The 17,196-nt window shown below is 50.1% G+C and overlaps 1 protein-coding gene across 1 annotated transcript; it reads left to right on the top strand.

Moving 5' to 3' along the window:
- The first annotated feature begins 275 nt into the window (after positions 1-275).
- pkdccb (protein kinase domain containing, cytoplasmic b) lies at positions 276-9,235 on the top strand. The gene is made up of 7 exons (XM_076017822.1): positions 276-1,086; positions 1,741-1,863; positions 3,376-3,647; positions 3,970-4,049; positions 4,398-4,505; positions 7,584-7,760; positions 8,203-9,235. The coding sequence occupies exons 1-7, from the start codon at positions 505-507 to the stop codon at positions 8,307-8,309; spliced, it is 1,449 nt and encodes a 482-aa protein (XP_075873937.1). The 5' UTR covers positions 276-504; the 3' UTR covers positions 8,310-9,235.
- Positions 9,236-17,196: the final 7,961 nt, after the last annotated feature.

Below are 17,196 nucleotides of genomic sequence, written 5' to 3'. Positions count from 1 at the left end.
AAATGTTTACATTTTCTCCCCATGATCGTTCCAATCCAAGTACGGGAGGAAGTCCTTTTTTTTTCTTTTTTTCTTTTTTTATTTATTTTCTTTTTTTTTTTGTTTTAGCGCGTAGCGTTTAGCGCAGCTGTATCGTTTTCACGGACGGTTTGATTGGCACACCGTGCACAGCCGCGTCCAAGGGTAAAAAACAAAACAAAAAAACAAAAAAACAAAAAAACGATTCCGACACGCGGGGCCGCGTGACAACACGAGGCCGAGCTGCTCCGGCGAAGTTTTAGTTGTCGAGGCGGCGGGTGTAAAGTTACGAGCGCGCAGGACACACCTCTAGAGGGAGTTCCCGGGGAGGTGGAAACAAGGAGCTGATCCCTTCTGCTGTGGAAAAGTCACTCCTTTCACTCGCAGCGAGCGTCAGCCCGAGTGTGCGGCCGTGCGCCACCCGGTTCTTCCCTTCCCCTCCCTGGCAGCAGCAGCAGCAGCACGGAGCGGCGCCCCGGCAGCGAAATGCCCGGCATGGGCAGCTCTTTACGCGCGGCCGCCCTGCTGGCGTTCGTGGTTCTTTCCATCCTGGTGTCGCTGCTGATCAGCAGCGTGCAGCAGTTCGGGGCCAGAGTCTCGCACTCGTCCGGCGCGGCAGCCCTCGCCGTGCACGAGAGGGAGTCTGCGTTGATGTACCAGCTGAACGAGAGGCGCAAAGAAATACTCCCCCTGCTCCTGCCCAGAGACGCGGCCGACGCGGGGCAGCCCGGACGCGGCCGCTCGCCGGAGCCCACCTCGGAGTACAACCTGTGGAACGAGATCGCGCACGGCTCCCGGAGAGCGCGCATGGATGAGATGGATTGCGACTCCCTGGTGGACATGCAGGCTGTGGAGGTGCTCGGCTCCGGGTACACCAAGCTGGTGGTCAAAGTCAACCTCGCCGACGGCCGACCGGTGGCGCTGAAGCTGGTCAACGAGCAGGGCATCGACATGGGCAAGTGCGTGGAGGATTTCCAGGACCCGCAAGGCTGCCGGCAGCTCGTCTCGTACAAGTTGCAGAAAGAAATCGTCCTGTTGCAGAGGCTGCAGCATCCAAACGTCATCAAGGTAAAGTTACCCCGTCCGGGTCATAACTTATCTGTTGTACTAAACCTCTATGGGTTACTGGCAAGTGACTGTAGCAAAATGGGGATGGAATTTAACAGTATAGGGCGATTAAAATAAATAAATAAATAAATTTGGAGCTGCAGCTGGAATATTAGGAGGATTTTCCACTGTGTTACCACTGTTCACATTTTCCTTTGTCTCGAACTCTGTGGGCTGCATGTAAGGCTCCACTGGCTCCGCAGGACCTTCCCAAGTAATTAAATTAAATTCACTGACCCCCTCCTGACCTTTGGGTCCAGTTTTGCAGGAGCAGACAAAGCGCCTCTGTCCCCCTTGCACTGTCTGTCTGTCCACATCTGCGTCTGAAAAATCCCCCCCGTGTCCAAACAGTCAGACCAGTACCCTTCCAATTCAGATGAAGCCCAGAAACTAAACAGATAAATTTGCTCCTCACACCCAGGCAGTCATGTGCTGGTGGCGCCAGGCCAACATCTTGGTCTGGAGTTCTTTGCGCATTTTTTTTCCCTCTCCCTTTTTTGGATTGATTCTGTGAATTCCATCTGGGTGAAAAGAATTTTTTTTAAAGCCTCCGACTTTGGTTTTGGTCGTCTGTGTCTCCTGGCGTCTCGACTAACTGAGGCTTCTGCTCCACAGCTGAAAGGCCACTGCGCGGGAGGACAACAAGGAGAGACGGGGAGAGTCAGTGTGATTCTGGAGCAGGGCGACCCCCTCCAGATGATCCAGCTGCTCCAGAGTCCCTGGGAGGACCGATTCAGGGTGAGCCACGTCTATTTCCGCGGGCGTCTCTTGACGGTCCCGACTGATGAGGAGGTGGTGGCGGCTGAGCGACACCAGAGGCGGACATTTGAAACTCCTGAAGGTCCGACATCTGTCCCTCAGTGGTGCGTTTGATCAGGCCGTCGCCGCAATGGAGACGGGTCCTGGAGTTAATCCACTGGCGGGCTGGGAATGTCATGTCATCACACACACACACACACACACACACACACACACACACACACACACACACTCAGGCAGGCAGCTTTGTCAACCCCCATCGCAGGTATGCTCACAGTGGGGAGTCAACAGAGGCTGAATTTACACTCTGGGGTTCCAGCTCCAGTGTGTGTGTGTGTGTGTGTGTGTGTGTGTGTGTGTGTGTGTGTGTGTGTGTGTGTGTGTGTGTTCTCATGCGTGGGCGTGTTTGAAAGGGAATGAATGGCTGAAAGAAGCGGAGAAATGTCAGTGCATGCCTGCTTTGTCTCTGGATTAGGCAAAGAGTAACATCCCGGTCGGTGAGTATCACGTCAACCGGGCGGCTCTCATTCAGCCGCATCATCCATAATACACCCGCCCCACCATCACCCCACACACACACACACACATGCACACACACACACACCCCCACACTCACTCCGGGGGCTGCTCGGCCCCTCTCAGCCACGCCGCATCTGCGCAGGCTACAGTAATCCACGGGGGTGTTGGGTTTCACCAGGCCCAGGCTCTGGCTAGCGCTCTGATCCCACCGAGTGACGTGCAGGAGACCCGCGGCATTACCTAATACTGCAGCTATGTTTTTTTGCGACCAGATCATTTCATGCTCACTCAGGGGCCTTGGGCCAGTGTCTCCGCTCTGCCATGAGCAGCCTGTTTCTTTTCTTCTTCTTCCCCCCCCCCGACCCCCTCTGTATTTATTAGAGGACTTTAAGAGCGCTAAAAAAAATAAAAATAAAAATAAAAAAAGAGCAGTGTCAGGAAATGGTTTGCAAATGCAGCGGGCGAAAGGCTTAGGAGCAAGTGAGACAGCAGGTTTTGATATTGCATGATTTCAAGCTGCTTAATATTATTTTGGTGTAATTTTCCGGCGTGTCACCTTTTTTGTTTACAGTTTAACATTTTTTGGACTAGTGTAACTGTAACTCATCAACTTTTTTTTAATTTCATTTAGTTTTAATTTAATTTAATCATTTAGTGATTCAGTGTAAGACTAAAGTACTTTTAGCCATCAGTAATTGTCATTCTTTTTTAGGGTTATCGTTTTGTCCTCATGAGTTTGGCTGTCATTTTGGTTTTTCAGTGTTGTGTGGTGGTTGGACAAACGGACTTGTGTGAATGGGCCAGTTTTAGGAGTGGATATTGTAAAGTTCAGAGAAATGGAACGGTCACGCCGCATTAAATCTGCTTCAGCTTTATTTCATTGCTCTAAAATGCTTTAAATAGTGCTGTCGGTTTTTGTACTCGCGAATCCACAAACAAACTCAGGTTGCCAATCGTCCGCTCTCCTCCCAGGTGTGTCTGGACCTGGTCCGGCTCCTCCACTTCCTGTCCCGGTCTCCCCTGGGCTCCGTGGCCCTCCTGGACTTCCAACCTCGGCAGTTCGTCACCGTCGGCGGCGAGCTCAAGCTGACAGACCTGGACGACGCCAGCGCCGAGGAGACGGCGTGCCAGTCGCACGCCGACTGCACCCTCCAGTTCCCCAACCGCAACTTCAGCCTGCCGTGCTCGGCCTGCGGCGTGTGCGAGGGCCTGAGCGAGAAGAGGAACATTTACAACGCCTACAGGTGAGAGCCCCCCCCCCCCGACGGTTTTACGGTTGTGACGGATGGAGGGCGAAGGCCCGGCCGACACCTGAAGCGCTGCTAGCGCTGCTAGCGCTGGAGACGCCCAGCTGGAAAAACCGTAATGGCTGTGCAATGGAAAAAAAAAAAATACAGTATCCGGAGGGGGACACTAACAGGAGGAGGCTGTTCTTTCAAAAGAAAAGCCTCAGATATTTGACAGCTTTATTGACTCTGTTTGTTTTAGCTCCCGTGTCAGACAAGTCATGTTCTGTCTCTCTCTCTCTCTCTCTCTCTCTCCCTCCCTCCCTGTGGCTCGCCCCAGGTATTTCTTCACCTACCTGCTGCCGCACCAGGCCCCGCCCGGCCTCACACACCTGGTGGACCACATCATGAACTCCACAGGTGAGGGACGAAAGGGCGTCTCGACTCCAGGCTAACGGTTGGGGATAGGAAAGAAAAGAACAGAAGGAGGCTCGTAAAAAAGAAAAGGAAAGGAAAGGAGAGGAAAAAAGAAATCGTGCAGCAGATTGCGCTCGTGTAACGACATGCCCGCGCTCTAAGAGTTTTTCTTTTAATGAGCTCGACAAGACACTTCACGACGCGCCACGCCAGGCCGAGTTGCAAATTTGCGCTAGTCGGCGGGAGCGCATGTGTGGGGGAGGGGGGAGGTGAATCATTCATGCGAGTGTAACCCCTGCGATAGATATATTTATATCTTTTATTGAGATTTAATACTTTCCGCACGTTCAGGGGAGCTGAAAGCCGACATCAATCAAACGCTGGAGGCCTTTGAACACATCCTCCTCCTCTACAAGTCTGGCCTGCACGTGGACAACCTGCCTGCATCAATAATCAGTGGTAAGAAGAATCCCTGAATGAAGGCTGCTGCCTTTCCTTTCTTTTTCTTTCATCTCCCCCCCTTATAAAACAGAGGAACCTCTCAGTCGCCCTCCCTCGCTTCTGGTCTCCACACTTCTCGCGAGGAAGCAGCAGAATTGGCTTTATTTTGATACGCGGTCGGAGAGAACTCAGGGAGCTTACACCTCTCTTTTCATTTTGTACCTGCACCACCCCCCAAAAAAAAAAATGAAAGCGGGGTGTTTTCTCTCACTCGGCCTGTTTTGACAGGTTTATTAGGCAGCTGGAATGAGAGGACAAGACCAACAAAGTGGGATTAATTCTGCGTGTCTCTGGCTCACTGAGCTCAGCCGGCGCTCATTTAAAACAACAGAGCTGAGAAGGTTTTCTTTTTTCTCCTCTGAAGAATTTCCTTTTTTTCACTTTCAATGTTGTGACCTTCCCGAATAGCCCTTAAAGAAAAAAAAAAAAAATCAGACCCACTCTCGTAGTTCTCCTTCGAACTCCCAGCGCATTGTCAGACGCCGCAGAGCTAAATTAGCTCACGTTCTCTTCCCTGCGGCTCGCCTCCGCTCGCTCCGCTGCGGCCCCCCAGCCCCTCTCGCACTGTTCCCGTTCTCGGCGCTGTGAAATATTAATAACAGAACGACTGGCCCGCATTCCTGCGGCGAGATTTTCCGTCGGTCCCCCCCACCTCTCTCAGATGCCGGACTGTTTATATAGTAGCACTTTGCAAATTTAATCACAGATTGGAGGCTAAGAGGCTGCCTGGCTGCTCTGGCTGCTCTGACACGGGGGGGGGGTTCAGCTTAACAAGGAGGTGCTATGAGTCAACCCTGCTGCTGCTGCTGCTGCTGCTGCTGCCGCTGCTGCTGCTGAGTGTGTGTGATAAGACCGTGAAAAAATGTTCATTATTTTGCCACGTTGCGGGTTTTATTATAAACTGAGGTCATTTTTGTTTTTGTGGTGCAGAGGAAAGCTCGTTAATGTGCTCACTTTTTATAGTTTTAGAACCAGTTTGGCCTAACGTAGCTAAAGTCAGTCTTTAGTTAGTTTTTTTTTTTTCAACTTGTAATTTTTTCGCTTGGTCATGGGAAGACATGATGGCTTTGTTTGAATTTATTTGCGCAGTTTTTAAGCTGTTTTGCGCGAGAGGGAGGGAGGGCGGTGGTGGGGACACGCAAGAGCGCCACCGTCTCGCCCTCTCAAGACCGTCTGGAGCTGAGGTTTGTGCTGCAGGGGTGCAGGGCGATCAAGTTACCGGCCACAGACCAGTCCGACATAATTAAGAGTGCGGCTAAGCTGTCAATCACGTCGCCTGACCTCCTTTTGTTCCCGCATACATGCGCACGAAGCAGCGCGAACCACTTGGCCCGTCCGTCCAGAAGAATCTTCAATTTGGGAGAGATTTTCCTTTAAAAGCAACTCGGCAAGTAAGCAAAAGTCGGGATTTTGGTCGTCGTCCCTCGATCCTGCTCTCCACCTAACCATCTCCACTCTAAGGAAGACGTGATCAACCTCCAAGTCCTGATTTCAGGTTGCAGACAGATGGAGTTTATTGGACCCAATAAGTTTTTCTCTGTTGAGATCATCTGTGATTGTTTGAGGAGGTCCAAGTGTTTCTGTGTTTGCTGATGCTGCACACCAGTGGGAGAGAGTGTGTTTCATATGGATTAGGCGCTCTCATACTCCGTCTTAATCACAGTGCGCTTATGTACGTATGTCTCCGGCTCCCGAGCAGCCGAGACACCGAGGCCGAGCTCCCCAACAGGCCTCATTTCTTTCCTCCCCTGAGAGGGATCCACAAAAAAAACACCCCTTCTCCTTGTTCCCCTTTCTCAAGCCCCAAACGCAGATTCTCATGTCCCTTTCACTTTGAGCCACGCACACACGCACGCACACGCACACACACACACACACACACACACTGGCTCCTGACATTTAGAAAGGTTCACAGTTTGTAACATCGTGCCTGCCCCCTAACAGACTCACAGACAAGGCTTTTGTCCTGTTCAGCAGTGCGTGCGTGTGTGTGTGTGTGTGTGTGTGTGTGTGTGTGTGTGTGTGTGTGTGTGTGTGTGTGTGTGTGTGTGTGTGTGTGTGTGTGTGTGTGTGTGTGTGCGCGTGTGTGCGCACGCACCCGCAGAGCCACATGTGTGCACTTTTTTTTTGCGTGTTTGGCTCCTGCTAATGTGTAGCAGATGATTTAGGTATGACTGAAAGAGTTAGAATAATAAATGTAGTTTCAATGCCGGCGCGGAGGAAGGTGAGGCGCAGACAGACGAGGTAAATCTGAAGGACCAACGGTTTATACACACAAGGAAATTTTATGTCTAAGATCCCTTTGGAAAAAATGGTTGATGCATGCGTTGCTAAAGCTTTACTAGCCACGTGTCACTGTAAATTTGTCGTTTGATCAGAAGTTTAGCTAAAAAGTAATGAATTACTGAATCACTATTATACACACAGTGTAGGCGAGTAATCTATTCCTAAGTAATCCACTACTGTAATTAAACTACTTTTTTAGTAACACAACTGGTAATTATATCATTATTACTTTATCAAGTAACGATTACATTACTTTCCTGAAATATTTTGCAAGCTAAAAATGTCTTATTATCCACAAAATGTTTGGAAATACAAACGTTATTTTGAGTTGATCTCGTCTAAATGAAAGAATATTGTGTTTCGTTGTACTTTGTGTGCAGGAAGCAAGACGTTCTCAACTGTTACGTTATCTTTTTTTTAAACTAAAGTAATTCGTAATTGATTGCTTATGAAACAAAGTAGTGAAAGAAGTAATTAGATTACTTTTTTAAAATAAGTAATCAGTAGTTGGATTACTTTTATGGAGTAATCCGAACAATACTGTATGCACATATATACACATCTCCATCTGCTTTGACATGCAGTGCTGTACAGTATCCAACAAACTCAACCCCCCCCCCTCCCCCCACCTCTTCCTCCCCCACCTCCCCTTCAAATCGCCGAGAGCTTTCATCTCGTCGTTTGAGCGAGCGCTCCAAACTGTCTCGGTGGCCTCGTGCGCTCAAGTGTCGTCTCCTCTGCCGCACTCAGATTACACGGTGACGCAGGGCACCGGGACCTCCGGGAACGTGGACTACCGCTGCTGGCCGTCCCACAGCCAGCAGGGCTGCGTGCTGTCGGTGCACAGCGCCAGGGAGGCCGCCCACATCTGCAACTCCCACTCGCAGTGCAACAGCTTCACCCTGACGGGACAGAGGACGTGGACGGGTCAGTTTAAACTCAGTTTAATTTATTCTGTGCGTGTGTGTGTGTGTGTGTGTGTTTGTGTGCTTTTCTATCTCTGCATGGAATGTCTTTCTTTCCCTCTCTGGTTTTCTATCTTTGAATAAAACCCAACATGAAAAGCCAAACGGCTTCATCGTTAAATGCCCTAAACAGCCCCGTAATAAGCACTTGCAGCGTAATTATCCATTAAATTGTCTGTCTTCTGACCCACGCGGCTGAATAAACGGCTTTGATTTCCTGTAATCTGCTTGCGAACCTTTTTTTGGAAGCCGCATCTAGTAATTACGGGGGGGGGGGGGCATCATGTCGGAACGTGCTCCGCTTTTTTTTGATGTCGCCCGCTCGCATGCTCCTCTAACGCGGCCCTCGTCGCCACCGCCGTCTCCTCCTCCTCTCCTCCCCCCCTCCGCCCCGCGTTCCTCAGGTCGCCTGCTGGCCTCCTTCAGGAGCGGCTTCAGCCAGCTGGTGCCCGACGGGACGTCCGAGGTCTACGTGAAGAAAAGCAAAGCTTCCGAGACCCCCGCGGCGTGACGGCGGGAGCGGGAGCGGGACTGAACTGTCGCCGAGCGGCAAAAGAAGCGAGGAACGTGGCAGAGAAACGGACGAAGGAGCGGATCCTCCTCGGCTAAACACGACGCAGCTCTGCGGACCAGCAGGAGGAACACAGAGTCGGGCCAAGGAGGTGGAGGTGGAGGTGGAGGAGGTGGAGGAGGTGGAGGCGTTTGAAGCGAGGCAAGTGAATGTGATGTATTTATAGGTCTTCTGCTCTGCGACCGTTTGATGTGCCTGCCAGCTCACTGCTGCCGCCAACTACTATTTAAAGGGATTTCCCTTCAGGTACAATTAAGGAGGGGGGATCCTCGTGCCGTGGATGGGGATGTTTCTTTTCTTCTCCCCTACCTTGCCTTAATGCCTTAATTCGCCATGTGTGTTGGCTTTGCTTTTTTTTTTTTTTTTTTTGCGCAAGGCCGGGCCACGGCACCAGGACTTTTTTTTTTTTTTTTTTTTTAAGCCAAAGAGGTAATGAGTACAGCGGTTCCAGCTCGGCTTTTTGAAGCCCCGAGGACGGCGAAGGAAAACAAGCTCTTACACAAATAGACTTTGATGCGAAACGCGGCGAAGGCCGCAGCCGCTCTTTCACGGCTGCCTGGTTCCCAGGAGGCGGCGGCTGTGGCGGCGGCGCTCGCACGCACGCCAGCGATAATCAAGAGTCGATCAAAACCATTCCAGCGAACTTAGTTTTTTTATAGTGCTTAGTGCAGCCAAGTATTTAAACCGCAGAATGTAATTCTTTTTTTTTTTTTTTAAATGATTGTGCATCATCACTTTATACGTGCACCTTGTGGGTGAAACTTTATTTTCAATGAAAAATTATTTGTCATTTTTTTGTTCTTTAAAATTGTACAGTTTTGCATTTTTTATATATATATATCTATATATAAATTGTATTGTTTCTACTTTTTTTCCCCCTCTTGTGGTCATTTACGCCTTTATTGCGTTAGTCTGAATGTAGCTAACAGACTGTTAATTTTCTCATTAGCACCTGAGTGTGTGTCGGTGGGGGGATTTGGGACTCGCGCGCATGTGTGTGTGTTTTGTGTTTGTGTTAGTGTGTGTCTTTAAATTCGTTATCTTCTCTCTCCCCCATCATCATCATCAACAGTCAGCGGCCAATCTGAAGGGGGGGAGGGCAGGGGGAGGGAATTCCCCCCAGAGCTCCGCAGGGTTTGCACAATAACGGAGGAATGCATTCAAATAAACCCGCCATGCTGAGCTTATTATCAGCCTTAATTAATACATGTAAATTGGCTTTATTTACCGGGCCTTTCTTATGGCAACAGCGGGGGCATCAGCAGGGGACAAAGGCCACTCACTGGGGGGTTTGGGAGGCTGTGGGGGGCAGAGGGGGGCAACCGACCTGAGCCTGATCAGCAGTTTGCACACGAATGGGCTTGCCATCTGTGCCTGCCCCTGCAGGAGGGAGCGGATGAGGTTGAGATAAGGGGCCGGGGCCACCGGCTGGCTGGCAGGCTGGCAGGCAGGCTGGAGGATCCTGTGAGGTCAGGTGGTTCCTGATGTTGGAGCTGAGCCTCAGAGGCTCCCGCATCTCGACACGCTTCTTTACTGCTTTATTGCAATAACATAAAGAACACGCCTGCGTGCGCTGACTCAGTCCCCATTCAGACGCGGCCGGCTTGAGAAGGCACGTCTGCTCGGCGTATTACGACCGAGGCAGCGGGACGGACGGACGGACGGACGGACGGACGGCCTCGGGCTCCTCTTTGCCTCATGCTGGCCCCTTGTTGTCTGGACAAAGCCGCCTGATTAGAGTCTGATTGTGAAGATAAGGGGTCCGAGCGAGATTAGATAAGAGCAGAGCGACTCACCGGACCGACACAGCAGGAGCAACTGGGAGGACTTGTTAAATGGTGTGTGTGTGTGTGTGTGTGTGTGTGTGTGTGTGTGTGCGCTTTATCAGCGCCATGGCAAATAGACGCGACCGCAGCGTCAACACAATTTCAAACCTTCAGACTTGTTGAGAGAAAAGTTTCATACAGGCGTCACTTATGGGGCCGGTATGGTAAAACAAACACGCGTCACTCTGCCTCCAGTTTAGGGTCCAACTCGACGAGGTTTTTCCACGTTCCGCACTCTTTCCGTTCATACGCGCCACCGTGTGCGCCCCAGCAAAGTTCGGGAACGCAGTTGGGGACTCGGGGCCGAAAGATTGGTGCCACCCTGAAAAGCTGCGGTTAATAAGAAACTGCAGCTCGGGGAGGATTGGCGTCGCTGTCGGTGGAGTTTAATTATTCTCAGAGTTAAAGACAAACAAGAGGGGGGAGTTGTTAGCTAAAAGTTAAGAGTTTTTTTTGTTTGTTGTTTTTTAAGGATTTTAAACATTTCTACGCAGAGTCTGGGTAACTCTATCTCTCGGGCGGCTTCGCCTTCAGTGAAACACAGACAGCCCGACTCTTCCGAAATGCGACTCCATTTAAAACGGACGCGTCGACGCACAGCCCAAAATATTGCATTGGCCCATAATGCCACAGCAAAGTGACGAGTGGAATTTTCAAAAGAAAAACAACGTCAGAGCGGCTTATCTCGGCATTCCTCTTTGACCGAGATAATTTGTGTTTTCTTTCCTCGTCGCCCGCCAGTTTCTTTAATTTGTCGACGCATCGCGAGCGCCAGGAATGACTCCGCGCCTATCAGATGATGAATATTTTCGAAGGCGCGCTATGTTTGAACGTGTTTTTCTTCTCATCCGGCCTCGTTAGGGCGACTGGGGGGGGGGCTGGCGACGCGCGGCACGCTGCGGTCGTCGCATTTCTCGCTGAGGTTTTTTTTTTTCTTTTTTTGCCGCGCAGACTTCCTGACTTTCAAGTGGATTCTTGCGACTGTAGGTCGTTGGGGTTTTTTTTTTTTTTTTTTTTTTTTTTTTTGGAACAATGAGCCATCGCTCCAAGCTTTTTTGGATGATTTTTTTTTTTATTTTATTTTTTTTTCACGTGAGCAACATGGTGGCGCAAGCGGGGGTTTTCTTGCGGTCGAACACTGCTCCTCTGTTTTTTAAGCATGTAATTGACAAGCTGCCCTCCGCTGGCTGGGAGCTGAGCTAGGGAAGGAGCGGGGGAGGTGGAAGCTTGTTTGCTTTACTCAGCTCCGCACCCCTGCCCTTCTGTTTTTCTAAGTTTCCAGTTTCACCCGACTTGTTTCCGTCGGGCTTAATTCGTGACCTCCATCTGGAAATAATGTATGTTCATAAAAACAAGCTATCAGCGGTCTTAAGGAAGGGTTTGCCGTCTGTGGCGTGCATGTGTGTTTGTGTATGAGTGTGTGTGTGTGTGTGTGTGTGTGTGTGTGCGTCCTCCAGTGCATGAACTTCCAAGTTTCAGGCCCCCACTGACATCTCAGTGTTGTCGGCCACTCTAAAAAAACACATGTAGCTCAGCTCTGAAAATCAAAAAAAAAAAAAAAAAAAAACCCACCATCATCCTGTCTTAAAATCCTGCTGCGCTGCATTTGCGGTCGGGTTCGAGTCTTTGATTCGAAGGCAAAGTTAGTCATCAAATGCAAGAAACCGCGGCTGCTGCTGCTGCTGGGAAAAATTACGTGTCGGGCAGGTCTTTGGCTCAGCCTAAAAATATGCATTAGCCGGGGAGAAAGCGCGCATGGTTCTGCAGGAAAGAAGATCTGGCTTGTGTTGGGGAGCTCGCTCGGTCCCTCACAGGCGTGTGTATGTGTGTGTGTATGTGTGTGTGTGCGCGCGCGGCCCGTGACAGGAGAGATAGAGCAGATATTCAGCGGCTTCCAGCTTCCACAGAAACACCCCTGTGCCTGTCTGACGCCCTTTGGCCGCGGCCCCACGGGAGAGCGGCGGGTCACACCTGAGGGCCCTCAGAAGAGTCGCCAGACATTAAGCCGGGCCTGTCTCCGGCACACAGGGCGTCTTGGTCTTTGGTTCGCAGGGAGGAAGGGAGGGAAGGCCGCAGTGTGTATATCCAACTGTCTAACTAACTATTTGTCTGTCTGGAGCCGATACAATCTCCCTTAGAGCCGTAATGGCTTTAGCAGGCCTTCCCCCCCCACCCCCCGAAGGAAGTGGCGAGAGGAGACGTGTGTGTGTGTGTGTGTGTGTGTGTGTGTGTGTGTGTGTGTGTGTGCGCAGAGCAGAGCAGAGCAGAGGGGTTTTTCATTTCTGCCCCTGTCTCTGTCTGTCTGTCTGTCTGACTGGGTGAAGGGAGGGAGGGAGAGGGAGGGAGGGAGGGACGTAGGCTGGATCATGTTTTAAAGCCCCCAAGTTAACCCCAGTCAAAAGGTTCACGCCGGCCACTAAAGCCGCCGAGGCATCCTCAGAGGTGGAGCAGCTCAGCGACGTATCCAGTGACACCTCGGCTCGGCATTTTTCTGAAAGTAACTGGCGATGCGCCGCAAACTAGCATGAGTGGAATTGGAAAAAAAAAAAAAAAAAAGACGAAATACTGTTTTTTGGAAAGGGGGCCACGGACTAATTGAATGCTGGAGTCCACGGCCAGATTTTTCTTTTTCCCCACATGGACCGCCGTTCCCTCCCTCCTTCTCTCCCTCTGCATCCCAGCAGCGCCGTTGTTCCTCTGCAACGCTCTGCCTCAGCAGTTCATCCATCATACATACAGAGAGTCTTGAAGCTTCTCTCAAACCTCAGCCGTCCACTGTTCCTTGGAACCACCGCCCCTCTGCTGCTGCTGCTGCCGCCAGCGCTGTGAAATAGTTCCACCCCATCCATAACTTTAAACCCTCCATCAGTGTCCTCTTCTCTCCAGCACACCCACCATCCTCCCCTCCCGCCCTCATCCCTCCCTCCTTCTCTTTCAAGTCGGCAGCCCACAACCGCTGTGAAGCATCTGGAATCCCCCCACCCCACCCCACCACCTCCTCTTTCTGACGAGGCTGGCTATAGGACCTGAGGGCAGAGCTTCTAAGGACTGGGAACTGTGGTTTCTCTCTCTCTCTCCCTCTCTCTCTCTCCGTGTGTGTGTGTGTGTGTGTGTGTGTGTGTGTGTGTGTGTGTGTGTGTGTGTGTGTGTGTGTGTGTGTGTGTGTCGTCCAGGGCTGCTGTCAGAATCAAAGTGCTGCCTTTTGTTGCGCGTTCTGGAATCCCCTCCGTCACACCTCGGCCGTTTCCCCCAACAGGGGGAACTTTAGCCCCCACGGCCTACAGAGGAAGTGTTCCTGCTCCTACACACACACACACACACACACACACACACACACACACAATAGAATAACAAGAATAACCTTTCCGACCCCCCCCCCCCTCCTCCTTACCCTCTTCCCCAACTTACTTAACTCTACGTAAATTGAGTGAATCTTTTCCCCATCTGGATAGTTTCCCTTTGGCCTTCGTTTTGGTTCAGCACACCATTATAAACTGTTCTTCACACGTTAATCCTATTAACCAAAAGATATGTATTCCATTTTCCCAGAGACTTTTTTTTTCTTTTTTCTTTTTTTTTTTTTTATAGAGTTAGGCCTGCAAAAAATAACAAGGCATAATTCCTCGTTTAAACCAAATAACTCCACAGACTTTTATTTTTTCCTCAGGATTCAATTTTCCAAAACGTTGAACGCAGCATCGCCATTTAATCACGGCCTGTTTGAATTGCGCAAGGCGCTTTTATTCCTTTGTGTGTATTTCAGCCGCCTGGTACGGTAAACAGCACTTCAGGAACGGGTCAAAATATTTGGGACGCCACCGTTTGTTTTCCGCGTCCCCCCCGACCCCGGAACAATGAGTTGCAGCCTCGGTTGCTGCGTGCCGGTTGTTAAATCCGCGGAGGGCTGTGAAGAGCGCTCGCTGCCACAAGTCCCCAATTAGGGCTCTGCCCACACGGCTATAAAACAGTTAGTGGAATCATTCAGAGGCTGCGAGATTTAACACTATTAAGAGTTCATTAGTACCTGTATAGAGACGTGCTGCTGCTGCCACAGGAGGATCATTAACATAAAGCTGTTAAAGTGGGCTGGAGGCCCGTTACTGCATATTAATTAGTGCCTGATTAGCTTTTAGTGCTCCCCAAACTCCCAAAATATATTTCAATATGTACACGCACTCCATTCTCTTATGTAAGCATGAAAAAAAATTCTGTGCACTCAGAGGTTAGAATAGAACCATCTTCATTGAGAACGTCTGAATAATTAAGATTTATTTAATGTGTTGCAGCTCAAACAAATTTACGACATGGGATTTTTTTCTTATTTTAAATTAAAGAATAAAATTGAACACAAAAAAGAGCCTCAAACATTGTCAATTAATAGAGTAAAAATCATTTACATGAATATTAATATTAGAATAATCAAGCCAATGTGATGTTTTTTGTGCATCGTAAGAATATCAACCAACTATTCTGAACGAATTCAATTGAAAGACTTTGCTGAGGGACACAGAAGAACGTAGTTCTCTCACTGTTTGGGATCTTTTTGAAAGTCTTCCTCTAGAACTGGAATGATTGTTGTTCTGTGGTTCTGTGGAATGGGAGTTTTGGAAAAAACAAACAAGACACAGTGAGTTGTTGAGTGAAAGACCAACAGAGGAAGCCTGAAGGTGAGTGACGGGAGTCAAACAGGCAGAGAAAGAGAAAACATGTGTGGAAAGGGAGAGCGTCCTCGTCAGACAGACGAAGACGGATGGGGAGGAAGGGCGGCGGGGAGGCCGCCATCCAGCCCCGTAATGGATGATCGGCCCGTTATTACTCTTATTACATGACAAGACGCTTGTAAGACACTGAGAAAATACTTTCTCTCGCGCTCTGTTGGAAGTGCTGCCAAGGTTCCTGATGTATTACCGGTTTATGGGGGCGAGGAGGACGTTAAATCCAGCTCTGAGTTCCTGCAGACGTCGGCCCATTTGCACGTTCCTGCGCAATGTGCAACACGTGAGCGGCGAGACCACTACTGAGCAAAACTGTGCAATAATCAGCCTGCTCTGTTAAGACACGTGTCAGGAGGATTCTCTTTTTTTGGGGAAAGAGCAAAATGTTTGTGCTTCAAAGCTAAAACCCAACCAAACAAAAATACAAACAGATTACCGAGCCTGTATTTAAAAGCCATTTCTCTCTCCTTTGGATATTTTTTTTCCTTCTTCTTTTAATCCCTCATTCATTAAAAAAAAAAAAACCCTCTTCTTCTCTTCTGTTTATTCTGGGCACACCTCAAGCAGACTTCCCTCCTTCCTTCCTTCCTTTTTTGTTGTTTACTTTAAATAAAAGTCCCGCCGCCACCATATTTTTATATATCAAAGTCGTCATAAACCTCGTCAACTGTTGTCCTGCCTGATAAGAATGTTGCCTCAGTCTTTACAAAGCACTCAGCACTCAGAACCTGCTGTGGAAACAGGCCTTCCGACTGGATGCGAGAACAGTTTTGCCGTTCACGCAACAAGAGGTTCCATTGTTTTTCTGCGGCACCGTGGGGATGCACAACCACAGTCAGCAGATGCGCTGGCAGTCCCAGAGGTGAACGGTCAGCTGCCTCTGTTTGCCAGAGCGAGAAGGTCAGGCGGGGGTCTTCCTGGGGTGAAGGTTTAAGGTTACGCTTGCAGAAGAGGCCTTCGAGGCTCCTCCGCAAACAAGAGTCGCCTGCTCGCACATCAAAGCAGCTCCCGGTGTGTGTGAAGGCTGGGGCTTGTTGGGTTTGGCCTGGGGTGGGTGGATGGCAGGGTGGTGGAGGGGGTCAGCGACAGGTCTGAGGGGCAGATAAGGGAACGCAGAACCGTCCCGACGGCTCGTTACCCGTCCAAAAGGTCCAGATAACTCCAGAGTCTCGGAGGGGAAGTCCTCACCTCTTTGACACGGGCGCCGCTGCCGGCACCGTTTACCATCTGACCCCACTCAGTCACATGCCTGGGCCTTCCCCTCGTGATAATCCTCCCGGTCAAGTGACAAAGGGTCAGCTGAGCAAGCCGAAAAGTAACTGGAGAACGGGAGGGGAGCGGGGGGGCTCGACGGGGCAGGATTAACCCGAGCCGCGCCGGTGCAAGTTCGGCGTCTGAGGAGCATTTGTGCAGTGGAGTGGGCCAGTAATCTGCACAGCATTGCGAAGTGCCTGGCCGACGCGTTTCTTTCGCCTTGTTCCGAAAGGAGCGAGACAAAAGCTGGCACCGCTTCTTTGATTCGCCTGCTTTTCATGTTGGCCGATTTTCCCCTTTGTGAAAACCCCTCAACAAAGGGGAGAACTTTCCTCCCTCACGTTTGGTCCCCTTCTGCCGCCAGTTTAGTGGAAGACCGGTAGCAGCTTCTTGGAAAAAGCAGCTTCTGGCAACTAAAAAAAAAGAAAAGGAAAAAAAGAAAAAATCATTACGAATCTAGATTACTGAGATTAAGTTTAGCCATTAATTTGCAGTCTCGTGTACGAAATCGCTTCATTTGACATTTCGGGCCAGTATCCAGAGCAGTTCAGGAGAACAAAGACTTTTCCCCCCTGATTGGTGCGAGCTGCAGTTCAACTAAACACAAGCGCCTCCTAGTGGAGAGACAAACCACTTGCCCTTGAAAGCAAAGCAAACCGCCTCTGCTTCAGAGGCTGCCAATGTGTTGTTGATTATGGTCACCCTGTGCGTCAGGAAGAGTTGAACTCTCGGTGCCGGGTCAATGCCCAGATGCAACTGAAGCCTTTTGAATGAACTGTATCGTTAACTCCAACATTTTCAGCGCTCAGAGGCGCACATGATAATAAAGGTGTGAAATCACATCTGGTGGGCCCACCACTAACAAGCAAAACAGTATCCCACAAGGGCGACCGCTGCATGCAAACTTAGCATCCAATGGCGCCGGGCGTCGTTTTGACGGACGTGTCCAGCAGCCACTGGTCAGATTGTTTAGGGAGGGGTGGGAGGAAGAGAAACCCGAAGAAACAAGTGAGCTGAAACAGATAGACGCAC

This window comes from Nelusetta ayraudi, unplaced genomic scaffold (genome assembly GCF_046127955.1).
Source record: "Nelusetta ayraudi isolate G7.1 ecotype Tasmania unplaced genomic scaffold, CSIRO-AGI_Nayr_v1 ptg000007l, whole genome shotgun sequence".
NCBI lineage: Eukaryota > Metazoa > Chordata > Actinopteri > Tetraodontiformes > Monacanthidae > Nelusetta > Nelusetta ayraudi.
Note: the sequence above shows the minus strand (reverse complement) of the source record. Positions and strands in the feature narration are given on the sequence as shown.